Raw genomic sequence first — 26,868 nt, forward strand, 5'->3', positions numbered from 1 at the left:
AAATCCTAAGGCGAAGTTCAGAATGCGACCATAATATGGCCCGCTTCTGCTCTTCCACTTAACCTTAAAAATAATTGCACTTTTATTCAATCGTAGTACATGTCTACTCCTAAAAACTAAAACTATTCATTGATTCTGCATTATAATCTTCATTTCACTTATAATCTATCTTATATATGAGCTAATAAAATAAAAAATAATATAATGAAATAAAACAAAAACAAATTATTCCACTTGCATTAAAATTAGATTGATCCACTACAAAGCAAACAAGAAGTCACTGTCGCTCAAATAAATGCCTAAACAATAACGTTCTGAAAGCACCCTCCCTTTTGGCCCTAATGGTGACGGGGATAGAATTATACAGCTTATAGGCACAGTAGCTAAACGCACGACAAAACAGAGCTGTACTATGAGCAGGCGGATTAACAACATTTTTATTTCTAATATTTATACTGTGTAGATCCCCTCTAAACTGAATCTTTTTACTCAAATAATCAGGCGAGCCAGTTGTGACAACCTTGTGATACAGCACTGAAGCCTGTAGAGTATAACGATTGTGAATATTCAGCCAAGTTAACTCTTTAAGCTTATGAGAGATTCTTTCAAATTTTCTAATTCTGAATATATATCTCATACAAGCGTTCTGCACTCTTTGCACTCTCAATCTATCCATGGAATCCAAACATGGATAGTAGACAGGAATACAATAATTAAGCAAAGACAGTACAAAACATTCACAAAGCACCTTTTTCATTTTTAATTTAAAAATATCTTTGAAAGAATAGAGTAATTTTAACTTCAAAAAACAAACACTTAATGTTTTAGTAATGTGCTGTTTGTACCTAAAGGCATTATCAACAACTAGCCCAAGATTCCTTGCCTGATCAACAATAGGTATATTGCAACCGTTCAACCTAAGAATCAGATTAGCTTTCAATTTCTCGACTTCCACATTTCTGCCAAACAGAATAACTACACTTTTATCAGGGTTTAATATCAAGGCGTGATTCTTTGCAAATTCACTGACAGCTTTTGGAAGCATAGATGTGTATAAACACCGACCCCTGCGGTACTCCACGCTTCAGCTTCAATGGTTCAGAAATTAAGCCATTGACCTGTACACATTGGCATCTGTCTATTAAATACGTTTTAATCAACCTTATAAATTCCTCCCCGCCTCCAATATAGTGAAGCATCGACAGCACAATATCATGGTCAACAACATCGAACGCTTTGCTAAAACCCAACAACACTAAAGCGGTGCACTCTTTACCGTCTTTGGCCTTTAATATATCGTCAGTGACATTTAAAAGTGTAGTTGTGCAACTACGTCCAGGCACAAATCCCGATTGACAGTCTGGTAATATATCATTTGAAATAATAAAGTTTTTAAATTGGTAGGAAATAACTTTTTCCAGTACTTTGCTCAAGGTAGGAAGAATAGAAATCGGTCGCAGGTGCTTAAAGTCAGTAGGTTTTTCGATTTTCGGTATTGGAATGACCACAGCAGACTTCCACTGCGAGGGAAAATGTGACTCAATTATGCAGCTGTTTATGAGATGTGTGATATATGGAAGGGCATAAGGAACTATTAATTCAATCATCTGTGCAGATATGCCATCAGAGCCAACAGACTTACTGGTGATTGACCTGATAATGCCAAATACAGTATCTTCATCTACCGTGTGAAGATCAAAGGGTGTATTCGTATCGCTATAGCTGTTATTTGAGTAAAATAGTATCGTATCCTTTATGTTATTAATATTGACGTCAGGAGTACCACCAACAAATGAATTATTTATCTGATTTACGTTTGAAAGATGAGACGGTATATCTTTCGACTTTTTACTCCCTATATGACATCCACGAATAGTGTTCCACATTTCTTTTTTATCCGTGCGTGTATGCAAAATTATTAAAGTATGCTATCTTTTCATGTCGGATAGCATTAGTTGTGAAATTTCGTAATTGCTTGTAATAATCCCAAGACCCAGCAGTTCTGCATTTTTTGTACCTTGTTTTAGCCACATCTCTCAATATTTGTAGTAAGACGATATTGTCAGTCAACCAGGGCATCTTTGGTTTACGGATTCTTACAGTACGCATTGGTGCATGGCAATCGATAAGATTTAATAAGGTTTCATTAAAGAATTCTAATTTTTGTTCCGATAGATAGCTTTAGTTTTCTAGCGTTTGGACCTTTTGTAAGTTGAGGTAATCCTTCTCTGTGCCTACGCACGGTGCCAGTTGCATATATGTTATGTTCATACAAATATTCTAAAAGTTTGTTATCTGTGAAGAAGTTGTCAAATGTAACGTGAACATTCTTTATATTGTTATCAATTAAATGTTGCGTCAAGTTCTTCACGACTTTTGCTCCCACTCCATCCGTTTTCCCAGTATAAATACTAAATTCATACAAATATCCTGTCTCACTGTTGCATCTACACCAAATTTTGTATCCCCGTTTGATGGGCTTGAGAGGTAGGTATTGCTTTAGCAAAGACCGTCCTTTGACTCATCAATACTCTGTGAACTAGATAAATTGACATTACTTTTACAGGATTCGTTAATAATATTTAGCAATGGCCTCAGTTTGAACAACCTATCGTATTCGGGACTATTTCTTTCAGGTTGTCGCGCGTTATCATTCAAGTGTAGGCTGCGCATAATTTTCTTGAACCTTTTTACTGGCATTATTTCTGCTATGTCATTTTCTCGAAAACCTGGATCAGACGACCAATCAGGTCTATCATGGACAGAACTTTATAGCCCATTATTATGAGAATGCCTAAAAAGGCTTTTATTTCATCAGTAGTCACGGGCGTCCACTCTTTTATTTTCATTTGGTCGGCATATAAGTTTGTTTGCGACACAATAAGTTCTATAGCTTCATTTGTAAAAAACTTTTCAAAAAAGCGGATGGGCCTAGTTTTAGGATTGAAGCTTTGCTTAGTAGTCAAAGGAATCTTGTCAAAATCTTCAGCAACGGGCCGAGAAGTCCAATATGTTTTTTTCCATGTCTCTTCTTCGAGATCAGAATCATCAGTGTCGTCAGGTGAGGTACTGAGTTCGGAAGTTGAATATCGAGATCGCGTCAACCGCCTAGCCGGCCTTACAGTAATTGAGCTACTATTTTCAATTTGTTGACTTACATACACGGACAGGTCTTCACTTTGTAAATCAGCTGGTGGAATGGTTTCAGTAACCATAATTTCTGATGATTGTATTATGCAGGAGGTGCGGAGACATTGACGGATCATCGAGATTTTCCAGTATTTTTTGAAGCCGAGCGGTGCTGTACGGAGCTTCTTCCTTTTCGGCTTCCAGGTTATCGTCAGACATTTCTGGGTCATCAGGCAACCCAAAAAGCTCTTCAAGCGCATGCTCTATTTCGAATTCTGATAAACCTTTGTCTAAGCCACTCATCTGCCAAAGCAAAGCAAAAAATATAGCAGCCACTCGCAGGCAGAGGGAATATGCTTCCCACCACAAAAAGCAATTTATTTGAAAAACCAGGATACCCAAAGGTAAAAATATGTGTCAAAATACTTAGGACAAATCCAATATAACATGTAAATAATAAAACTTACCTCAAAATCTCGAAGATCTACAAAATAGACCGTTATACAAAATTTGGTACGAAAAAACACTATTTTTGAACATTCATCAGGTGACAGCCAAGGACAGTAGAATCTAACAGGACTGCTACATCCATTGTTGTGACAACCTGCCCGCAAACTACGTCATACCATTTGCCACGCCCAGCTCTATGCGTTTGCTGTGGTTTTAGAGGTTATATCGTAGACGTATTTTTGAAGTTTTATTTTTGTAGACGTATTAATGTCTATCATGTAACCTCTAAATCTCTAAAAACACACAGCAAACGCGTAGGACTGAATGAAAGTTAACAGGGCGTGGCAAATAGTGTGACGTAGAGTGCGGGCAACCAAACCGTAGTGGGCTACAAAAATACAATGCATGTAGCAGTCCTGTTAGATTCTACTGTCCTTGGGTGACAGCAAAAAAACAATGTTATGACAGTTATGCATTTCTTCACGTCATATTATTGACAGATCACTAAATAAGTTGCCAATTTACAAAAGAAAATTAAATTTGATTATTTTCTTATAAAAAACTTAAAAAAATTATGGTGGTAAAAATATCACCTCGTTTTACTGCTTTGAGTCTTAAATTCTTTTCTATTACATCAATTCCAAGTTATGGAGTTATTTAATTGTTAATTTAGATTTTTTTATAAATAACTAATAGTCAATTTTCATGATCATATTTATTCATTTATAGTTTCATTTAATTTACCTACAAGTTAGATTATTAACCTAAGCGCATTATTTTATTTATACATACAAAAATATAATCAATAGTAACAATAAATTGGTAATACTTAATACATAATCTACCTGCTAAAATGGTACAGTATATTACACATGTTCTCTTTCGCTAAACAGTCCATTTCGTCCCTTTATGTTTCAATAAACTTCCCTCGTTTATTCCTTTATCACATTCATAATTTTATTATTAAACACACCTACTCGGTTTTTTCTTAGTACAAATCCTTTTAATATCATCGTAATAAGTTCCCATATCGCAAACAAATTTCATATCGACCGCCTGATTACTATTATAACCAGGGGAACAATAATGGAACAATCTACAGTCTCTTGGATCTGAATAAAATTTATTCACCTTTTTATCCAAACAATTAAACGTATATTTATTAGAATTTCTCATTTTCACTTTGACGACACGCATAATCGGCGTAGTCGATTTAAAATTACTCCGAGGCAAAGTCGGATTCGCACTTCGAATTAAAGAAGGATCGGTAACGATGTCTTTCGATTTATCCTTTAATTTTTGAGTAAAATTTTCAGGGATAACACTAAAACGATGTCTTCCTTTAACCCTCGAAGAAGTCGTTTTTGGGACATTAGTTGTCGATTCTGTCGTTGTTGTCGTTGTTGTTATTGTAGTTAATTCAGTATTTATATTTACACTAAAACGATGATTACTTTTTCGTTTTTTATACGGGGAAGTTGTGAAAGTATTTAAGTTTTCATCCGTGGTAAAAGTACTTAAATCTTCAAGTTTTAGTTTATTGGGATTTTTTGTAGTTATTGTTGGTAAAGTAAAATAACCAAGTTCTCTAAGTGAATCATCTTCATTTTCTGATAATTTATTATAAACACTATACCCCAACATATCACTTAGCGATTTCGATTCTTTCATTTCGGGTAAAATCGTTGTAACTTCTTCATTATTTTCCAATAAAGTTGTTAAAATTTCTTGGGTCGATGAAACTACATCACTTGTAATTGGAGTTGGTGTTGTTGGTTCTTTTGGACGAAACGTTTCTAAAATATCTCGTTCTATCGTAAATTCATCATCAAGTTTTTGAGTTGTTATTATTTCTTCTGTTGTTGATTCCGGGGTATTGGTATCACCAATTAAAGTTGTTTCAAAACGTTCGGTGTTTTCTGTAATTATCGGCGTCTCTGTTGTTGTTATTACATCTTGGATTAACTCCTCAATAGGTGTTGTTGAAGTGGTAATTCTTCTTGATGTGGGTTCTGTTGTTATCGATTCAAAAGTATTAACATCATGATTTAAAGTAGTTTCAAAATCAAGATTATTCGAGGTTAAAATTTCATTTTTTGCAGTAGTTGTTGGGATATCTGTTGTTGTTGTTATCTCCTCTGCGAAATTTTCGAGAGGTGTAGTTAAAGTATATCTGTTTCTTATTCTTGATGGTCTTGTTCTAGTTTTTTTTGTGGTTGAAGATTCTACATCTACTCTATTAGTAGTTGAAGATATAGATTCTATGGTTGCCGATTCCTCATCAACTTTCTCTTCAATATCTTCTAATACCGTATCGTTCTTTAATTCCTTTGCTTCATCAATTTCTGTTTTATTATTTTTTATTCTTGAAGATCTTATTCTAGGACTTTTTGAATCAAACATTGAATCACCTTTTAAAGTTTCATCTTGATCAATTTCTTTCAAACCTTCAATTCCTGTTGGAACGATTTGATCTTCAACTTTACCATCTTTAATCTCTTCGTCTAAAATTGATTTCGTAACATTTTCTATTATTTCAGAACTATTCGTCAAATTTCTCATTTCTTCTTTATTTCCTGCGGGAACTATTTGATCTTCAATTTTACCATTTTCTTTAAAAATAGATTTCGTTGCATTTTGGAATTCATTTATTTCTGCAAAATCTTCTGTTGTTGTTGACTCAGTTAAAATATTTTCGGTCGATTGTGTAATTGGGGAAGTTAAAATTTCTTTATCGTATTGAGGAGTGGTTGAGACCACACCATATCGATTTCTTCCTCTAATCCTAGACGATCTTTGTATTTCTTTTTCCGTTGAAGTTGCAAATCTATTTCTACCTCTTCCTCTAACTCGATTGCTTTGATTTGCTTTTGTAGTTGTTAAAACATCTAATTTTTCAGTTCCTTCTAATCTAGTTCCATGATTTTCTTCACCTCTAGCATGAATGACAGGAGTTGAATAATTATGAGAAGGCATTAAAATATTTGTTGCAACACTTTTTGTATGCTTCTCAATATTATGAATCATAAAACCTAAATCTGTCGTTGTTTCGGTGATAATAACCGTAGGAGTTGTTGTTTCAACTTTCATTTTATCGGTGCTTTCGTCAAAATGATTAGTAGTAGTACTTGATTGAGTGGTTATTTCAACAGAAAATATTTCATTTTCTTTCGTACCTTCAAAATATTCCTTGGTGTTAACTTCAATACTTGGTGGAGTTGTTAATATCATTTCAGCAGGAACTTCATTTTTATTTTTCTCATAATTGTCATCCACGTACTCATTCACATCGATTTTTCTTGGTTTAACATCTTGTTTATCAAACGTTTTAGGTTCATAATTATCATCAACGTAATCATAAAGTTGAATTTCAACCGCATTTCCTTTTTCGTCAATTTGTTTTATTTCATTTGAATCGGTTACTTTTAACTCATGAGTTGAATTATTCAAGTTAACTTCCTTACTATTACTAATATTAGTAACATTATCATCGTCTTCGTAATAATAATAATATTCATATTCAGGCGTTGTTCCATTAACATCTTTCATCGTTTGATTATTGACATTATTGAGATAATCTTGATAATCCTCCTCTAAATACTTCTCAAATTCAACTGCTGTATTACTAGCTTTAGCAATTAATTCCTCGGTAACATCGTCCTTAAAATTTTCTTTAACTGCAGATAACTCTTTATTAATTTCAGTAATAGTTTCCCCATTTAAAGGTATCGTAACTTTTTCCGTAGTTTTCTCATAATCCGAATACCAATTTAATAAGAACCGAAGAATATCAGCAGCTTCCTTATCGGTTATGTTATAAGATCGCTTCTTTAACAGCTCATAATCAATATCACGTTTTGTTCTAATCGATTTTACTTTGGGTACGTCTTCAAAGAGTGGTAACAAAGTAACTTCTTCCTCGCTGTAATCTAAGTATGAATCGGAAAATATAGCGCTAATTGGGGTGTTATTTAATTTTGCGAGTTCTTTTCCGTTTTGATCTGAAATGCTAACGGAAACGCTTTTCTTAATTTTCGGATCGGAATGTCGTTTATTTCCTGTGTTGTGTGCAAAAGGTGCGGGGGAACTTAAAGAAGAATAAATTAAAGGGGGATTTATCGGTGGACGATCGGATCTTTGGAAATGGTAACCTTGATGAATTGGGGATGTTGAAATAATTCTTGCGGTCGAACTCTCTTGATGTTTATAATCTTCAACATATTCTTCTTCAAGCCCAGTTCCAGTCGGATAATTCTTATCATCTTGATAATCAAAATCGTAACTTAACTCAACATTTTTTTTAAGTTTCTCATCGTTTTTAATGTTATAAGAATGCGTTGTTACAATTGTATGTTGATTTTTGTCATCGTTAAATCGTTGCTGTTGATACGAAACCGGCTTAATATCCAACGAAGCGTCCGAATTAAGTTTCAAATTAATTTCTTTAGGATTAAATCTAAAATCGGGAGGAGAATCCGACGAAAACTGATGATGATGGAGAGCTAGTTTTTGATGAGTCGGTTTCGATTTAGCCGTCGTATAATAATGAGGGGTGTTTGCATGTCTCGGAGTTGGTGTTGAATAATATTTAGGGCGCGAAGTTGTCGTTGTTGTTGTCGTCGTTGTTGTTGGAGGAGCTGGACCCAAATCATCGCCTGGAATTACTAAAGGTGCGCTATTTCCGTATAATTCACGATTGTGATCGTAGTATTGTTCTGATTTTTCACAATCCACTTCATCTATTCTTTCACAGACCCTCGTTGACTGAAATTTAAATAAAAAAATAATTAATACAAGAAATATTTATTCTATTTAATGTTATTGTATATTTAAGATCTCACGGTGGCGATTCACCAAATTAAAAAAGGTTACACGTCCACTTAACATCAGTCTGCAATGGCAATCGATCAGAAGAACGTGAGCACAAACCATCGTTGAGAAATCTAAAAGTCAAGGTCTTCTCTGACCTAGAAAGACTTCTTTTTGCATTAGACACGTTTTTCTAGTCGTGTAACCGAATTATTTTCTTTAAAGGTGATGCAATCAAAACAAATAAAAAAATAACTTTATTACTAAACTATTAAAATTCGCGGAAGTATAAACTTTCCGCTTCCGATTTGGTTAATTTAAGTTTAATTAAACGTAAATATTTGTAAAACCTCAAAGTGAGTTACGCCAACGAGTTTCCACATAAAATTTTCAAACGGTAAATTAATATTAATAGATTTATAACTGTCGGTTACCATTGCACGCTCTTGTTACCATAAATTTTATTTTTACTATTACATAAATTAACATAGGTTTCTCTTACGTACAAAGTAACCGCGAGGAAACGCGATGTTGTAATCGTCAATTTTAAAACTCTGAAACTGTTTGGTTTTAAAATAAATTAAAATGTCACCGTTTCATCCTTTCTAATCAATTAAAACTACGGAGTAGTAACAACAGATGAATGTTGGAAATGGATTAGATAACACCGTAAAAAAGGATTTTAAAGTGAATACTTTGTGGTATCGTTAAAATAAAATTGCTTCCCTATTTTTCTCTTTTTTTTTGTGGAAATTGCAGCAGAATTTTAATCAGACTTTCGCTTTCGATAACCACGTGGTGTGTTTACAAATAAATTTAGAGAAAGGCTGAGAAAACTTAAAAAAAAAACTTTTTAAAAAATTTAAACTAGTACAAGTCAAAGTCAAGTTAACCTAAATAAAATTCAATACATCTCAGTTTGTAAAGAACTGAGACTTGTAGATAAAGGTGTAACTTATCTTAGAAAAAATGTAAAATACCGAAAGACCTAAAATACTATTAGTACACAATAAATTATTATCAGCTGATAACATGTTTTTCAAATCCAACCCGAAAGAGAATGGTGTCTAAGAAGGCACAAACCAAATTCTTTTCCATTGTGCAGTAAGATGCATTTTAAACTGTAATGTAAATGTAATCTTCATAAAAAATCCTTTAAAATGAGTCCAAACTCGACATATTTAACTTTAATATTAATGGAAATACAATCACTTCCGGTTTGAAACGTCAATTTTGACATATTTGTGTCCAAACTTGATGCATTTATCTCAAAAAACCAAAAAGTTCTCTTAATTTTGACATATTTGTCAACTTCATAAAAAATCCTTTAAAATGAGTCCAAACTCGACATATTTAACTTTAATATCAATGGAAATACAATCACTTCCGGTTTGAAACGTCAATTTTGACATATTTGTCATCTTCACTCGACATATTTAACTTTAATATTAATAGAAATACAATCACTTCCGGTTTGAAACGTTAACGTCAATTTTGACATATTTGTGTCCAAACTTGATGCATTTATCTCAAAAAACCAAAAAGTTCTCTTAATTTTAACATATTTGTCAACTTCATAAAAAATCCTTTAAAATGAGCCCAAACTCGACATATTTAACTTTAATATCAATGGAAATACAATCACTTCCGGTTTGAAACGTCAATTTTGACATATTTGTCATCTTCACTCGACATATTTAACTTTAATATTAATGGAAATACAATCACTTCCGGTTTGAAACGTTAACGTCAATTTTGACATATTTGTGTCCAAACTTGATGCATTTATCTCAAAAAACCAAAAAGTTCTCTTAATTTTGACATATTTGTCAACTTCATAAAAAATCCTTTAAAATGAGTCCAAACTCGACATATTTATCAATGGAAATACAATCACTTCCGGTTTGAAACGTCAATTTTGACATATTTGTCATCTTCACTCGACATATTTAACTTTAATATTAATGGAAATACAATCACTTCCGGTTTGAAACGTTAACGTCAATTTTGACATATTTGTGTCCAAACTTGATGCATTTATCTCAAAAAACCAAAAATTTAAAACTTAATTTTGACATATTTGTCAACTTCATAAAAAATCCTTTAAAATGAGTCCAAACTCGACATATTTAACTTTAATATCAATGGAAATACAATCACTTCCGGTTTGAAACGTCAATTTTGACATATTTGTCATCTTCACTCGACATATTTAACTTTAATATTAATGGAAATACAATCACTTCCGGTTTGAAACGTCAATTTTGACATATTTGTGTCCAAACTTGATGCATTTATCTCAAAAAACCAAAAAGTTCTCTTAATTTTGACATATTTGTCAACTTCATAAAAAATCCTTTAAAATGAGTCTAAACTCGACATATTTAACTTTAATATCAATGGAAATACAATCACTTCCGGTTTGAAACGTCAATTTTGACATATTTGTCATCTTCACTCGACATATTTAACTTTAATATTAATGGAAATACAATCACTTCCGGTTTGAAACGTTAACGTCAATTTTGACATATTTGTGTCCAAACTTGATGCATTTATCTCAAAAACCCAAAAAGTTCTCTTAATTTTGACATATTTGTCAACTTCATAAAAAATCCTTTAAAATGAGTCCAAACTCGACATATTTAACTTTAATATCAATGGAAATACAATCACTTCCGGTTTGAAACGTCAATTTTGACATATTTGTCATCTTCACTCGACATATTTAACTTTAATATTAATGGAAATACAATCACTTCCGGTTTGAAACGTTAACGTCAATTTTGACATATTTGTGTCCAAACTTGATGCGTTTATCTCAAAAAACCAAAAAGTTCTCTTAATTTTGACATATTTATCAACTTCATAAAAAATCCTTTAAAATAAATCCAAACTCGACATATTTAACTTTAATATTAATGGAAATACAATCACTTCTTGTTTGAAACGTCAATTTTGACATATTTGTCATCTTCATTAAAAAACCTTTAAAATGACTCCAAAGATGACGCACTTATCTAAAAAAACAAAAAAGTTAGAATAAAAAACATTAAACCCTAAGTTAGCAATAATGAAGATAGCAATATAATTTTTAAATATTAATACCAACCTTAATTTTTTATTTTTTTTTAAATATATTTTTGTTTTTGTGACAAATATTAAGACATTTTATAAAAATTAAGAATTTGTCAAAATGACATTGACATTTCAAACCGGAAGTTGCTTATATCTCGAGTAATATTGGAATTAAACGTATCATGTTTGGACTCATTTTAAAGGATTTTTCACGACGATTATGACAAATATGTCAAAATTGACGTTGACGTTCTTAACCGGAAGTTGACCATAACTTCATTAATATTGAAGATAAATATGTCGTGTTTGTACTCATTTTAAAGGATTTTTAATGAAGATTACAAATATGTCAAAATTGAGGTTGGCATTTTAAACTTGAAGTTAGTTATCATATGATAGAAGTTTTATAACTAAAGTTAATCTATTTTTCCGCACTTTCTTTTTATTTTTAACGTGTTTTTTGGGTCATTTCACATTGATTCAAAAAAATCGTCGATTTTTAAGCCACATGATGATTCTTAAATTTTTCTCAAGTTTTTTAATATTGTTAAAAAAGAGTTTGCTTAAATTTTAATCTGTAAACTTGTAACACTTCGTCTTTAATTTCATTTTACAACTTTTTAAACTTTAATTTTGTAAATTAGTTTGTAAAATGGATAAGATGAGAGATGTTAATCTATTTGTAGAGTCTCTGAAGATGGCCAAGGGCCGAAACTGATTAGACTTAAATTCTATATAAAATAAAAACCAGTTTAGAAGTACAAAATCAAACTCTAGATTATTTTGTTCAAAAATTTTTACACGCATCATCATTTTTTCTCTAGTTTTAGTGATTAAATTTATCCTACGACTTACAGAAACACCCTGTATGTTCTGTGATAAAAATGAACTCTTCTTTGTAGATTCAAATTACCTATTCAATCATTTATGCATAAATATACAGTTATTACAAGACTATAACTGACGATGTCAAGGTAAAGGTCGCAAGTTGTGCCGGACATTAATAACAACTTTCAGGCTAAAAACGTGCGTGTTTAAACTGAAATAATGAGCTGCAGGTTATAAGCTTTTAAAAGATTAAATGAAAGGTTATTATGGTTACGGGTGAAGAATTTCTTTAATTGGCTCATACACATTACCTGATCGAATACAGTCCCGTTTAAGCACAGGAAGCGGATATCCATCGTCTCGTTGTTTTGTCCGAGCGTACAAACGTGAAACATTTGGCATGCGGCTTCCACATCTGCATAATAACCGCCTACAATCCTCCAAGCACATGAAAAATTTGTATCAGGGAGATTATCAAAGTCCAAATACTATAAGATAAAAATAAAATTAAAATTAAAATACAGTCAAACATATCTCGTTTCGATATTAAATTCATAAAATAGAATGTTTCTGCTTTAATTTGAGATATAAGCTGTTTCTTAATATTCCACAAATAATAAAAAAATTCTCGTGACATTTTGTTATCTAAATCTCAAGGTTTTATTTAAGAAATATTCTATAAATACTGATCCGGGTTTACAGATAGTAACAGAAATCCCCGAACCCGCACCTATTAGTCGTTAGAAGATTCATCCAATTACCATAGCCGATCTAACTTAAAGGTAATGTCATCGAGAAAGGAATAAGGCAGCATACAAAAGAGACTTCGACCTTGATGGCCTTGTTTTCAGTGTTGTTGGGTAACCGACGATGTTGTTACAGAAATTGATGTCGAATGAGGTTTTTAATCGGAGGATACCAAATAGTTTAGTTAGTTACGGTTGGATTGTTGTTGGGGGATTCATTGTTAGAAGTTAATTGCCTCCGTGGATTCGGTACGGTCTGGGTTCTTAGGAAGGTCGAGAAACGAATGGAAATTTTCTTACGACCCGTTAAAACGTTTTTTTTATTTAATTTTAAGTGTCGGGAACGATTATAATTAGGCTAATCATGCTCGTTCGTTGTAATGCGTCATTTTTAAGGATGTAGTAGGATTGAAAATAATTAGAGAAATAACGACGTACTACGTTCATCCATTCATTCATTTGTGAATGAGTCATAATACGTGTTTAATATGAACGGGAGGGCGGACACAACAATTTCTTTTCTTTCAACGATTGCGAAAATTCCTCACATTTAATGAGGAAATCGAATTCAGTACTTACTTCGAAACAGCTGTAAAATAAAATAGCTGAACGCAAAAACTACTTTCCTTTCTAATTACTAACAGTTGACACAAGAATTTAAAGAGGAGTTTCTACATCTTCCAACTTAACACATGTTCTCAACTACTCAAGGGAGAAGACCACATCATTGGCGGTAATTAATACCTTGAAAACGATTTGGTATTTATTACAAACAATTAACGCGTATCTATTCAAACAATCCTTGCGTTTAAACATTTTCTGATAATTAATTAATTAACACCATCGATTTATGGACAACGAGTTCCATAACCATCAAATCATCCTCTTAAAGAATTTTTTACTAAATACTTTTATGTGTTTATTATTGTGAAATTTTATGATACGGTGGAGTCATCGAAAGGTCGTTTGAGAGGCCAAAATTTCAAGGCCGATTTTGTCCACAACGATACTGTCACTAAATTCCGTGACATTTTAAGCAGGTATATACAATGGAAAAGACGTGCTGCAATGGTATCAGATCTTTCGGTCGTTCGCAGAAGGAATTTTACTTGTGGGCGATATAAATTGTTATATGACGACGAATTCTTGTAAGATAATAGCTTTATTTAGAGATGTAATCAAATTTCTTGAAAGTTTTCTTTTTCAAGGCTTCGATATTTCAATGTCGCTCATTAAAGTTTTCTTGCTCGCAAAACGTAACGGAGTAAACGAACCAAAAATTCCGACCGATTGTTTCAATTTCTACCAGATTTTTTTTGTTGTTTAAAGAAAGAACACCGCATTCAAACTCGGAAAAATTACCATAAAAGAAAATCTACGCGAAGAAACTTTAACGATTTCTTTCACGTGTTTGTTGTTTGTACTGGAAATCGACTTTCATTCGGCCGTGAACAATTACAAAATGTTTCGAATGGCTTTTTATAGTTAAAGATGAGTTAAAAAATAGTCTGTATACTTACACCGGGTTCAGGTGACACGAACATGAATCCAAGTTCTAGTAGATACAGCCATAACACAACTGAAATAGAAAAAGAAATTAGATCAAATTCGTTTTATAACGAGGTTGCATAAGATTTTTTTAAATGGCATATTAAAGTATAAGTAATCGTCTTCATGGTACAATGAACATAAAATGTCAACAAAATTGTAGGCGGTTCACTTTCTATTCATGTCCAAAAACACTCTTGTGCAATACTCAAGTTAACTAAAAATAAACCGAAACGACTCCGTTAAACTTTTACCGCCGTTATAACAAATTATTTTAACGCTTGCTTTATTATGTAATAACGAAATTTTTATTATAAACCTTAATTATATATTTTATATTAAATTCATAGATCTTGGGATAACTTCGGTGCAATACAAATCTTACACTATATTGAGTACTTATTGTACTTGACAAAACTTGTCCAGGAAATATACAAGACCCAAATGACATCATTTTATGCCAATGTTTTAACAAAAGACTATTGGATATCAGAACATTTCAAAGCAGTTTGCGTGGGGATCCAAAAGTTTCAAAGATGAGTTTCGCAATCAAACACACCTCAATTTCACAAGGAAATTTTTATTATAAAACATATGTTTTATATTAAATTCATAAAATAGAATGTTTGAGATACACTGTTGGAAATAATTCACGAGCACACCCTGTATAATTTGAACGCGTGTGACTAGCGCAATAAAATTTGGTATGGAAGTAGTACTAAAGTAGTGTAACTTACACTCACATGGAGAACGGTACAACTCTGCTGGAAGGAGAAACATCAATAGCGAGAGTATCCCACGTGAGCTTCGCGTACCATCGCTACACGACGTGGCATGAAGTCTATAAGTTACTGTATTGTAACCATGCCACCTCAACTCGTCTCCATAGCTCCTCAACGTTAGCCGAGGAAGCCGGATAACGTAGAAGTCTCCGACCAGTCATGTCCCAAACATGTTCGATCGGATTCAGATGCGGAAACCGAGCTAGCCATGGAAGCATTCGTATACGGTGCTCTTCCACAAAGTTCTGTACAACAAGCCCGATGTGCTGTCGTACGTGGTCGTGCATGTATAGCAGACCTGGGAGCCACAACGGACCGTAGCACCTCATCTACGTATCGTTGACCCGTCATGGTCTGCTATACACGCAGCAGACGTGTACGTACACCATGTGTAATCGCACCCCATACCATAATGCTCGGTTGTCGGTGGATAGGGCGTTCTTGCACACACTGCTCGAGTAGACGATCACCACGGCTCCGACGAACTAAAATTCGCGCATCATCAATTCGAATCTTGATTCGTCGATAAACAAAATGTCCCTCTACTCGGCAACCTACTAATGCCTATCGTCGACCCACTCGTGACGTATGCTGCGGTGCTCGGGTGTTACTGGAATCAACTGTATCGCACGCGCAGTCCACTATCTACCAAACGCCGCCGTACAGTTCGCGTAGTGAGTGCGCCTTCCCCTGCCGGTGGCCAAACAGCTCCAAGTTGCCTTGAGGAGGACTCACACGACGCTAAAGCGCTGAGCACAAGAGCGCGATCCTCGTGTGCTGGGGTCACGCAGGGCCCTCCCGGCCGCGGCTGGAGGTACAGTTCTGTTCAGATATAATGCGAAAAGAGCCGCTCGTAGAGGCATAAAATTGTACTAGAAACGACCTACGTTCACGAGACATTCAATTCGGTTTTACCTGCTCTGTAGTCTTGTAAAAGTTCCGAACAGGCAAGCGGGGTGGTGTGATTTATGGCCAAGATGACTGAATCACAAAGAAAACTTAAGAAAATAAATAGGTATAAGCAATCCATTTAGTTTACACAATTCCTGTAGTAAATGAAAATAATTACTAATAATTACTGTATTACTTTGGTAATACAGTGGAAGGATAAGTCGAACCTCAAAAGAAATGAAAATGATATATTGATAATAAGTTATATATAAACAATACATATATTGAAATATATCGCAAACCATTTTAATGTAATAAAATCAAACAATCAACAATCAATATAATAATATATAATACTCCTATATAAGGTATTATTATACATATAAAATATAATAAATATTATAATAATCTAATTGGGGAGAATTTCATACAGTCCATTATACCATCAAATATCAGTATTTTGTATAATATCCATCATTCTCTATGCAACATTGCAATCTGGTGGACATCGAATTTACTAATCTTTCGCATACATCCTTGCCGCGAAACAATTCCGACACAACTGTAATGTTGCGGCGCATATTATCAGAAAGTTGGCATTTTTATTAAACTGTTTTTCCACCAAAGCCCATAGATTTTCGAATGGGTTTAGATCCGGTGACCAAGCTGGCCAGGGTATTCGCCTAACCTCATTATGATCGTTAAACCAATCATGAACAATTCTTGAAGAATGCACGGGCGAATTGTCTTGGACTATCGTGATGATCCCTTCTGGATACAAGGTTCTTACTGATGGTATCAAAACATCCTCCACCACTCGAATGTATTCAATCGAATTAAATCTTCCTTTAATTTCGGTCAGTTCTCCCGGTCCATGAATACTCATCCATCCCCAATAACCCAAGGAAATACGTCCACTTCTTGTATTGGGTTGAACATGATTAGCATCATACCGGGTTCCATTCCTTCGCCATAGTAATTTCTTATGGTCGTCCGACGAACAGAAGATTTTTTCGTCTGTGAAGATGACTGGTTCCCAATTATACTCAAGGTATTTACAGGCAAATCGTAACCGTGTTGTAGCCAATTGCTCCGTAATTAGGGTTTTTTTACAGCTACCCGGTCATGAATAACTTTTATCTGACGTTTTATTTATAGAAATACTTTATTAGAGGAACATATAAAAAATCGTGTATTTGTTGTGCTTAAAAATATCAAAAAAGATTTAAAATAAAATAAAATTAACACATTTAAAAAAAGGTGCTCCATTCTTCGGCCCACTTCCAACTGAGACGGTTTTACCTGGGTTTTACTCTCTTCCTTTAGTCTCAGAAATCGAATTGAATAGAAACAAAAGATGTCTCCGTCTTCTTCCAGTACCAGCGGCATGTCGGAGCTAACAGCGGCCGATTCGCATTAAATCTGAACAGAGCTGTACCTATGTCCTACCTCAAACCATTCTCGCCAAGCCCGTTGCACTGCCGATAACGACCGCTCGAGACGACGCGCAATTTCACGGAACGATACACCCTCAATGTGCATACCCTCAAACATTCCTCGCTTAAGTAACGCGATCGCCCATCCATTGCGCATAGAGTACGATAACAATGTGGTCCCTCAGACCACACTAAAAACGACCGGTATTTTCCATCCACTTCGGTCTCCATAGCGACGGAATGTTCCACTTGGAAGAGCGGCTCAGTCAACAATGCCGCGACGGAACAACTCAAAACTCGATGAATAAACTCGTCTACAGTAAACCTTTGTTGCTCCGCAAATACCATGGATTTATCTTCACGCGTTCAGATTATATAGGGTGTGCTCGTGAATTATGTCCAACAGTGTATAACCTCACTTGGGATAACTTGGGCACGATACAAATCTTACATTATATTGAGTACTTATTGTACTTGACCAAATTTGTCCAGGAAATATACAAATCCTGAATGACATCATTTTATGCCAATGTTTTAAGAAAAGACTATTGGATATCAGAACGTTTCAAAGCAGTTTGCGTGGGGATCCAAAAGTTTCAAAGATGAGTTTCACATTCAAACAAACCTCAATTTCTATAACCTTAATTTATATGTTTTATATTAAATTCATAAAATAGAATGTTTCAGCTTTAATTTGAGATATAACCTCACTTGGGATAACTTGGGCACAATACAAATCTACAGGATTACACCATATTGAGTACTTATTATACTTGACAAAAGTTGTCCAGCAAATATACAAGTCCTAAATGATATAATTTGCCAATGTTATATGTAAAGACAATTTGATATCAGAACGTTTCAAAGTAGTTTGCGTGATTCATGATTTCTTCATGAATCATAAACAGTAAATAAAATAGTAAATTTAGAACGAATTTAGCTAAGTAACTTTTTTTAAACGTTAACTTCAAAGTACCGTTACGTTAAACCTCAACAACCGTTGAGTACTTTCGTGCAAGTCCCACAAGAAAATTTATTACAATAATTGTCCTCATATCTTCCTGCTACAGTTGCCGTCGTAAACGCCACATATAGCGGTATAACCATATATCATTTACATAACGGCCACTTTCTTATCTACCAACACAGTCGTTGTATTCCGCTCGTTTTTGTACTGGTTCTGGAATAGGTCATGGACTGGACTTAAAACGTTTGGAAATAGGAAACGGCGAATTTTTAGTTAACTTATTTAAATACTTTTTTTGCAATCGAAAAGTGAATGTAACCAAGAAGTTGTGACCATGAAAGTTTTGTTTTGCAACGAAAATTAATTTTATTCGAGCTATTTGACAATTCCAAGTATTTATCTTGTTTCAAAATTGCATTGAAAATGGTTATAATAAATTATGATTTTGCAAGGGTAATTCATTTACATTATGGATTATATTTTAAAAAATCTCTCACGTTCTCTTCTATAACTTTTATAATTATAGACTTATTGTAGTCTTAATTAATTTTAAAAGAATGTAGCAGTACTAATTAATTCATTTCTTCATTAGTAAGTTTAGTGGTTAACTCCTTTTTTATAAGAGAAAGCTAATATTAAATGCAAAATTTTATAAATTTAAAAGGAGAAGAAAAATATGTGGTTACACCCGCATACACGAAGACGTAATCATTTCACTTTTACCGACCTCCAAATACGAGGACGGTCGTTTGCAGATCTTTCAATTCAAAACCTAATAATCTGTTCTGGCCGCGCTCGAATTTCAACATCTATTAAATGGTTGCCAATTTAATTGGGTCTCTTAATTGGAACTGATCGTGCCGCGAACTAAATCGTTATAATAGTTCTAACAGCCGATTAATAGCCCGTAATATTCCAAAGCTATGTTCGAATTACATAAATCTTGTTACCTACATTACACGTTATTATTTGTGTGTTGTTTAAATTGACCGTGTTGATTCGAACACATAACAATTTATTATAATTGCATTACACCGAATTATCTCTTTTTTATCTACGTGTCTATTATGTAAGAAATCATTAAACAATTTGTTATAATGAGCGGTAAAAGTGGTTTGAATTTAACTCTAATTCAGGTATTATATGATAACAAGATGTAGCGTAATTTATTATCTTGTAATCAGATTAATACCTACATTGGAGGCTCACAATCCCGAAACTAGAACTAACACTAAACCTAGAACTAGAAACACGCGTCTCTCGAAAATCTACATATTGTAATAAAATCTGTGTTTCCGAAGAAACAAAAAAGACTAATTAAATTTAAGATCTTTAGTATTATAGATTAGGCTAAAGCGGGCCGTTCGGTCCCTACTTCTAATGCCTTTCGACCCATCAGCCTAACGTCATTTCTGCTGAAAACCCTTGAAAAAGTTCTGGAACGGTATATCCGTACGGTGCCATTGGTATCTGGTCCACTGAGTCGCCACCAGTATGCTTATCAAGCGGGAAAATCAGCAGAATTGGCTCTACACAACTTAGTTGGTAGAGTATCCAGGACGCTGCAGGATAAAGAAATCTTGGTTTGTGCGTTTCTGGATATAGAGGGAGCGTTCAACAACGCAATACCACAATCTCTTGAAAGAGCTGCTCTTGACAGGGGAGTGGAAGCAACTATAGCGAGTTGGATCCGCAATATGCTAGATATACGATACGCTTCAGGCCGGGAGGTGGCTGCCCGCAGGGAGGGGTGTTATCTCCCCTGCTTTGGTCCCTCCTAGTTGACGATCTGATTGCGATAGTCGAAGCCGTTGGTGTGGAAATACAAGCTTATGCTGATGACATTGTCGTTATGGTCAAAGGAACCTGTTTGCCGAGGATATCTAAAGTCCTCCAGGTGACCCTAGATACCATTTGCGCTTGGTGTAAAGGAGAGAACGTCTCAATAAACCCGCAAAAGACAATTGTTGTGCCCTTCACCAGGAAGCGAAAGTTGGATGGACTAATCCGCCCAACTATCCAAGGTGAAGAAATTCCTTTCTCAAAGGAAGTCAAATATCTAGGAGTAATCCTAGACAAAACCCTGTCATGGAATGGACATTTGCAGGGAGTTTTGCACAAAGCTAGATTATCCTTGTGGACTTGTCGCAGTCTTTGTGGAAAAAATTGGTGTCTTACCCCTAAAAGACTGTACTGGCTCTATGTGACTGTGGTTACACCTATGATCACATACGGAGCAGCAGCCTGGTATAGGAAAGTCCGACAGACTTCAGTTATCAGTAAACTTTCACGAATTCAACGAGTAGCTGGATTGGCAATCTCTGGTACGATAGGCACAACGCCAACTCTAGCAATGGAGGTTCTGCTTGGCCTATCTCCTCTGCATTTGCATATAGAGAAAGTGGCTAGAACAACCATTTACAGATTTAAGCAATATGCTCAAAACTGTTCCGACATGTCCTACCAAGGGGCTGCGGAAGACATTATAAGCACTGATACTGTGCTATCAATGCCGTCAGATTTGGCGGTATCACTATCAGTGATTAACGCTCGATACCAGATTGTACTGCCTGAGCGGCAGTCCTGGATCGAAAATGAAAATTCTCTGGTTCGGGCAGACATTTGCTTGTACACAGATGGATCAAAAACGCCTGAAGGGGTAGGAGCAGGAGTATACTGCCAGACACCTCGAATTAAGCAAGCCTACAGCCTGGGTACGTACTGTACTGTATTCCAGGCGGAAGTATTTGCTATTGACATGGGTGCTAAAATCCTTCTTGAAAGAGGGGTGAAGAACATGACAGTACGAATTTTCTCAGACAGTCAAGCCGCTCTCCAGGCGCTGTAAGCCGTGAAAACGGTGTCGGCTCTGGTTAATGATTGTAAGAGAACATTAAACACACTGAGTTGTGATAACAGAGTCTCTCTGATCTGGGTCCCGGGTCACTCTGGGGTTGCTGGCAATGAAGCGGCAGATAAGCTAGCACGAGATGGCAGCGCTGAAGCGTTTGTGGGACCGGAACCAGCAGTTGGTGTATCATTTGCGATGGCCAAATATAGGATTGGACTGTGGGCTGAAGAGAGACTTCGCCTACTGTGGACCAGTTCTCCTGGAATGAGACCCGGGAATATTTTAGGACTTGCCCGTAGTAGTATAAAAGTTCTAATGGGTGTTTTTACTGGGCACTGCCGATTAAAACCACACCTCAACTTGTTGGGTTTAGCCGACGATGTTGAATGCCGACTATGTGCGGAGGAAGCAGAGACGGTTGAGCATGTTTTATGCCACTGCCCTGCCGTTAACCGTATCAGATTCTCGATTTTTGGGTCGCAGTTTATCTCCTCAAAAGATCTGAATGACCTTTCGCCGAGCAAGGTATTAATGTTCGTTAAGAGCATTGGACTGCACGGTGAAATTTGATAACGATATCTATCGGGGTACAATAGATCCTCAGGGTCGCGGTGCAAGGTTGGTGGTCCGCCTACCCGATATGTATTCTATGTAATGTAATGTAATTATAGATTAGGCTAAGCAGTTATGTTTTGTTATGATTTTCGTTTAGATTTAAGAAAAATTAGGGCGATGTGCAACAAAAAGGTAATTCATTGAAGTCCATGACCTTCAAATTTGACCTTGTCATTTACAGTTTTGACAGATATTGATTTTGACGACTTTTCAGACAATTTTAGATTCTAAAAACATGCGAGATTGATAGATTGTATCGATTTAACCGCAATTTCATCCATTTCAGTATCATTTTTTATATCTAAATTCCAATTCTTCATTTCCAAACTTCAACATCAAATTACGACTTTCTCGAAGGAAATTGACACCCGAAAGCGCGTTTATCTAAAAAAACGAAAAATTAGCAACAAAATTACAAAATCTTAATCAAATTTAAAGTTTATTAATAATTTCGAATATTTTCAAAATTGATAGTTATTTTCGTTAAAAAAATCAATTATTTTGGCCAACCTGTGTAATTTATAATTCCCGCCACTGAATCAACCAATCAGAGAGCCTAGATTCAGACTGAGCGGATAAAATTTGGACATCCAAGATGCCTTTGTCCAAAAAGGGTATATAAGCCCGCGCAAATTGACACCGAAGAGAGTTCAATTTTGGCTAGAGCCAAGCGTTGTCGGATCTACGTAAAATTAACCTCAAAATTTTTTTTTGACAACTCAGTTTTCTTTATGAAGTAAAAGTTAACAAGTGTTTCTGAATGATCTTCGAAGAAATCTAAACCATACCTGAGTTCGAGTCCAATTTTCCATCCTGTTCCCGAATTACCCGAGATTCCAAAACTACTAATACCGAAGAATACCCATCCCTCAAGATCAATCAAGGTCAGTCATCCATTTGTAACTGACCTCCGGAAAGAAACAAGTTAAGTAAACATATTTCCTTTTATCGGTAATCAAACGTTACTTTCTTGAACTTAATCGTATACCTGTTCCTCGTTTAAACCATTCCGTTCCTTCACAACTCTTTAATTTTTATAACCATCGCGATTAAAAATCAAACTTAAAAGGCACTCACAAAATAAACGCGTATAAGCTTTGTCTACGACAACACTCTTCTAAACCAGTTCTAAACGAGTTACCTCTTTCTTGCACAGACGTATTTATTTAGGCTAGTACCGTATTTTCTCGAATCTTATCCGCACTCGAATCTAATCCGCACCCCAATTTTAAAAATGCATAGTGGTAAAAAAATTTAGTTTGCGAATGTAATCCGCATCTTTCTTTGAGCAATTCGACAACACCAAAACGATACGATGCTTGTTGTTAACCATAAATATATATTTTGTCCGTTGACAGACGCTGATGTACCTAAAGAAACCTTGCTTACGACGAGTTTTTATTAGACTAGACTTTAAATTTACCAAGCCAGAAAAAATTGGAAAATAAATATAATTTTAAAAATAAACAGTAATGCCTAGCACGAATTCTGTTCATATACTGCCCTCGTAGTAGTAGTGTGTGCTTAATTAATCATATAATAGCGTAATTATGAAAAAAAAGTAGCAAAAATCTAAGGTTCTTCTATACAGCAAAGTTTAAAGAGATGTTATTAAGTTAGCGTTAAGGAAATCGAAAAGCTGGTACAATTTTTGCTGTTAATGAGAATAACGTTGCGGCTGTTGCGGAAAGACAAGGTAGCTATTGCAGACTGTGAGGCATCGTGCAAAAATTTACCGGGCCAAAGAAGAGATGATTTCATGAAATTGACGAGGCAGTTTTTTAGTTCTCTCAAGAAAAACGAAAGGAGGGACTAAAAGATTTTTAATACTAGCTTAAGGTTGGACTGTGGGATTTATGCGCCGAATGGTGTTATCGTTGAGGCGCAGAACTACAATTTCCCAAAAGCTCCTAATGATTTTCAAGAAAATTTCAATTTGTCTCAAACTGTAAATGTCAACACCATTTCGTTGACATTTACAGTTTGAGTATATCTGGATTGCCACCCAATTACACACTGGAAAGAAGAGGTGTGTGGGAAATTTCTTTATAAACGAGTAGTTGCGAAAAATTGCGCATAACATTGATGCTAGCAGTAACAAGTGATAGGGAAAAATTGCTGTCATTATTAATATTGAGAAAAAAAACATTCTGAAATCTGAAAGACTTCCCGAATGACGTTGTAGTTAGGGCACAACAAAAAGGATGGATAATGGAAAAGCTGATGATGGAATGATTAAAACAAGTATGTAGTCTTAGACCAGGAGAATTATTAAATAATGATATTAATTAATCATAGGCTGATTGCCCTTGGTTTAGACTTCCTGTCATAATAATAATACCTGGTGGAATAACATCCATACTACAACCTGTGTATGTATATGTATATTAACAAACTCGAGAATTAACAAAACCAGGAGCAATTAAAGGAGCTTCTGAACTTGCTCAGTGAGTGTAGGCGACATGGAAAACGTTCCCTGAAAACAATATTATAACATCATTTAAGAATTTCATTTTGTGGATCCTTGTTATCAATACAGGGTGTCCCGTTAAGCGTACGGAGCGGCTGTATCTCTAGAACGGTAAGGCCAAGAGGTTTGGGAAAAAAATCCTTATAAGCAAAGTGACCAAGAGAAATAGCTGGAAATTATTTTGAAGTTCGTAATTCGACCGCTAGGGAGCGTAACTACCATTGAGAAACATAAAGTTGCCGCTATCTCAGAAACTTAGACGATGAGCTATAACTTTGACAACATCATTTAATAGCTTGGATAATACCGCATCGCTTTTGTTTTGCGATATTTCTCATATCTGTCATAATAAGGGAGGGGGAGGCCAATGCGTTTTCATATGTTTACATTTTAATATCTCCTAGACTATTCAACCGATTTGAATGTTTTCGGTGTTGTTTGAAATAGCATTTTATGCTCTTTTTAAAGATATTTTCAGTAAGACCGTCTGCTTTAAAACAAATGAGCTAGAGGACGTTATCTGCTGCGATTACATATTTTTGTGATTTTTGAAGAAAAGTTAAATGGAACGATACTATTTACTTTACAGACCCTTAGTCACCTTAAAATTTGCTAAATTTTAGTGAAAACCGCATCTCGATATCGCCACCCGTTCTCGAGTTATAGAAGAAAATGTTAAAAACTCGAGTGCTATCAATCGGATTCAGTTACCTCATCGAGAAAAGCAAATCACATTACCATGGTAACTGTAAACATGTCATTTACTAACGCAGAAGCGTATGATAGAGCGTATGATGATTTATTTTCAATGTTTCGAATACGATGCAACTGCATGGCAAAAATGTGCAATGCAATTACGACAAAGAAAGACATTTTTCTCTAGAAGTGTTTTTAAGATTGACTTAGCGATTACGGAAAACTGGCAACGTGTAGCCCATTCAGACATCTCTATGAATTCGTAAATCATATTGGTTCGCAATGTGATCCTACATAATCTGGGAACTCCGAAAACAATTGTCCACAAGAGTTCTCAAGAGAATAATATCTCCACCACGTTGTTTTACATCAGGCCTTAACAGATACCGATTATGATAACAGACTGAACTATTACCATTGACTTTTAAATATGATTTGGGCAAATCCAAACCTTTTATCACAAATGCTATGGATGCATGAAGCATCTGTCCACAAGCTGATATAAACTTGCATAATATGCATTCCTGGTTCGAGAAAAACCCACATTGCTTTCACCCCTTTATCTATTGGGTAGACTAAACGACCTGACTTTTCAAGAAAAACCAATAACCAGGGAAAATATGACAAAACACTAAATACCAGTAGAAACGTATCTAGGGCCGAGACTTAAGCAGCGCTTTTTTTTTCGTCGAAACTAGATTAAATAAATGCATCGAGGTTTATGAAAGGCATTTAGCACATTAGTGAGTTATTTTTGCCAAAAATTTAAGTTATTCTAAGTGTTTTGGTTTATTTTGTTTTATTATCATTGTTGATGTCTCATTGATCCGTTGGCTTTTCAACACGCCTCAAAAGTAGTTTTGAAGCAGTTCTAAGCTTGGATAAAGTGTTCTAGAAGGTTCTAGATAATAAAATTATTGTTCTCTCTTATTTGTTTCTTAAGGTAACTTGATCCGCTTAAGATATACGAATTTTTAACATTTTCTTCTATAACTCGAGAACGGGTGGCGATATCGAGATGCGGTTTTCACTAATATTTAGCAAATTTTATGGTGATTAACGATCTGTGAAGTAAATAGTACCGTTCCATTTAACTTTTTTTCAAAAATCACAAAAGTATGTAACCGCTGCAGATAACGCCCGCTAGCTTATTTGTTTTAAACCAAGCGGTCTTTCTGAAAATATCTTTTAAAAGAGCATAAAATGCTCTTTCAAACAAGACCAAAGATATTCAAATCGGTTAAATGGTCCAGGAGATATTAAAATGTAAACATTTGAAAACGCATTGGCCTCCCCTTCCCTTGTTATGACAGATATGAAAAATATTGCAAAACAAAAGCGATGCGGTATTATCCAAGCTACTAAATGATGTTGTCAAAGTTATAGCTCATCGTCTAACTTTCTGAGATAGCGGGAATTTTATGTTTCTCTATGGCAGTTACGCCCCCTAGCGGTCGAATTACGAACTTCAAAATAATTTCCAGCTATTTCTCTTACCCACTTTGCTTATAAGGATTTTTTTCCCAAACCTCTAGGCCTTATCGTTATTGAGATACAGCCGCTCCGTACGCT

General features: G+C 34.9%; 1 protein-coding gene across 1 annotated transcript in view; it reads right to left on the reverse strand.

Annotated features, from left to right (window-relative positions):
* Window positions 1-4,275: 4,275 nt before the first annotated feature.
* The window catches only part of LOC111421786 (enolase-phosphatase E1-like), a 47,152-nt gene continuing 24,559 nt past the window's right edge, over window positions 4,276-26,868 (reverse strand). Inside the window, exons 3-5 of the mRNA XM_023054974.2 lie at window positions 14,561-14,619; window positions 12,606-12,782; window positions 4,276-8,343 (exon numbers count right to left, since the gene is read on the reverse strand). Of these exons, the coding sequence (XP_022910742.2) occupies window positions 4,543-8,343; window positions 12,606-12,782; window positions 14,561-14,619 (4,037 nt within the window). The 3' untranslated portion in view covers window positions 4,276-4,542. The remainder of the gene's footprint in view (window positions 8,344-12,605; window positions 12,783-14,560; window positions 14,620-26,868) is intronic.

The sequence above is a fragment of the Onthophagus taurus genome, chromosome 2 (assembly GCF_036711975.1).
Source record: "Onthophagus taurus isolate NC chromosome 2, IU_Otau_3.0, whole genome shotgun sequence".
Taxonomy (NCBI): domain Eukaryota; kingdom Metazoa; phylum Arthropoda; class Insecta; order Coleoptera; family Scarabaeidae; genus Onthophagus; species Onthophagus taurus.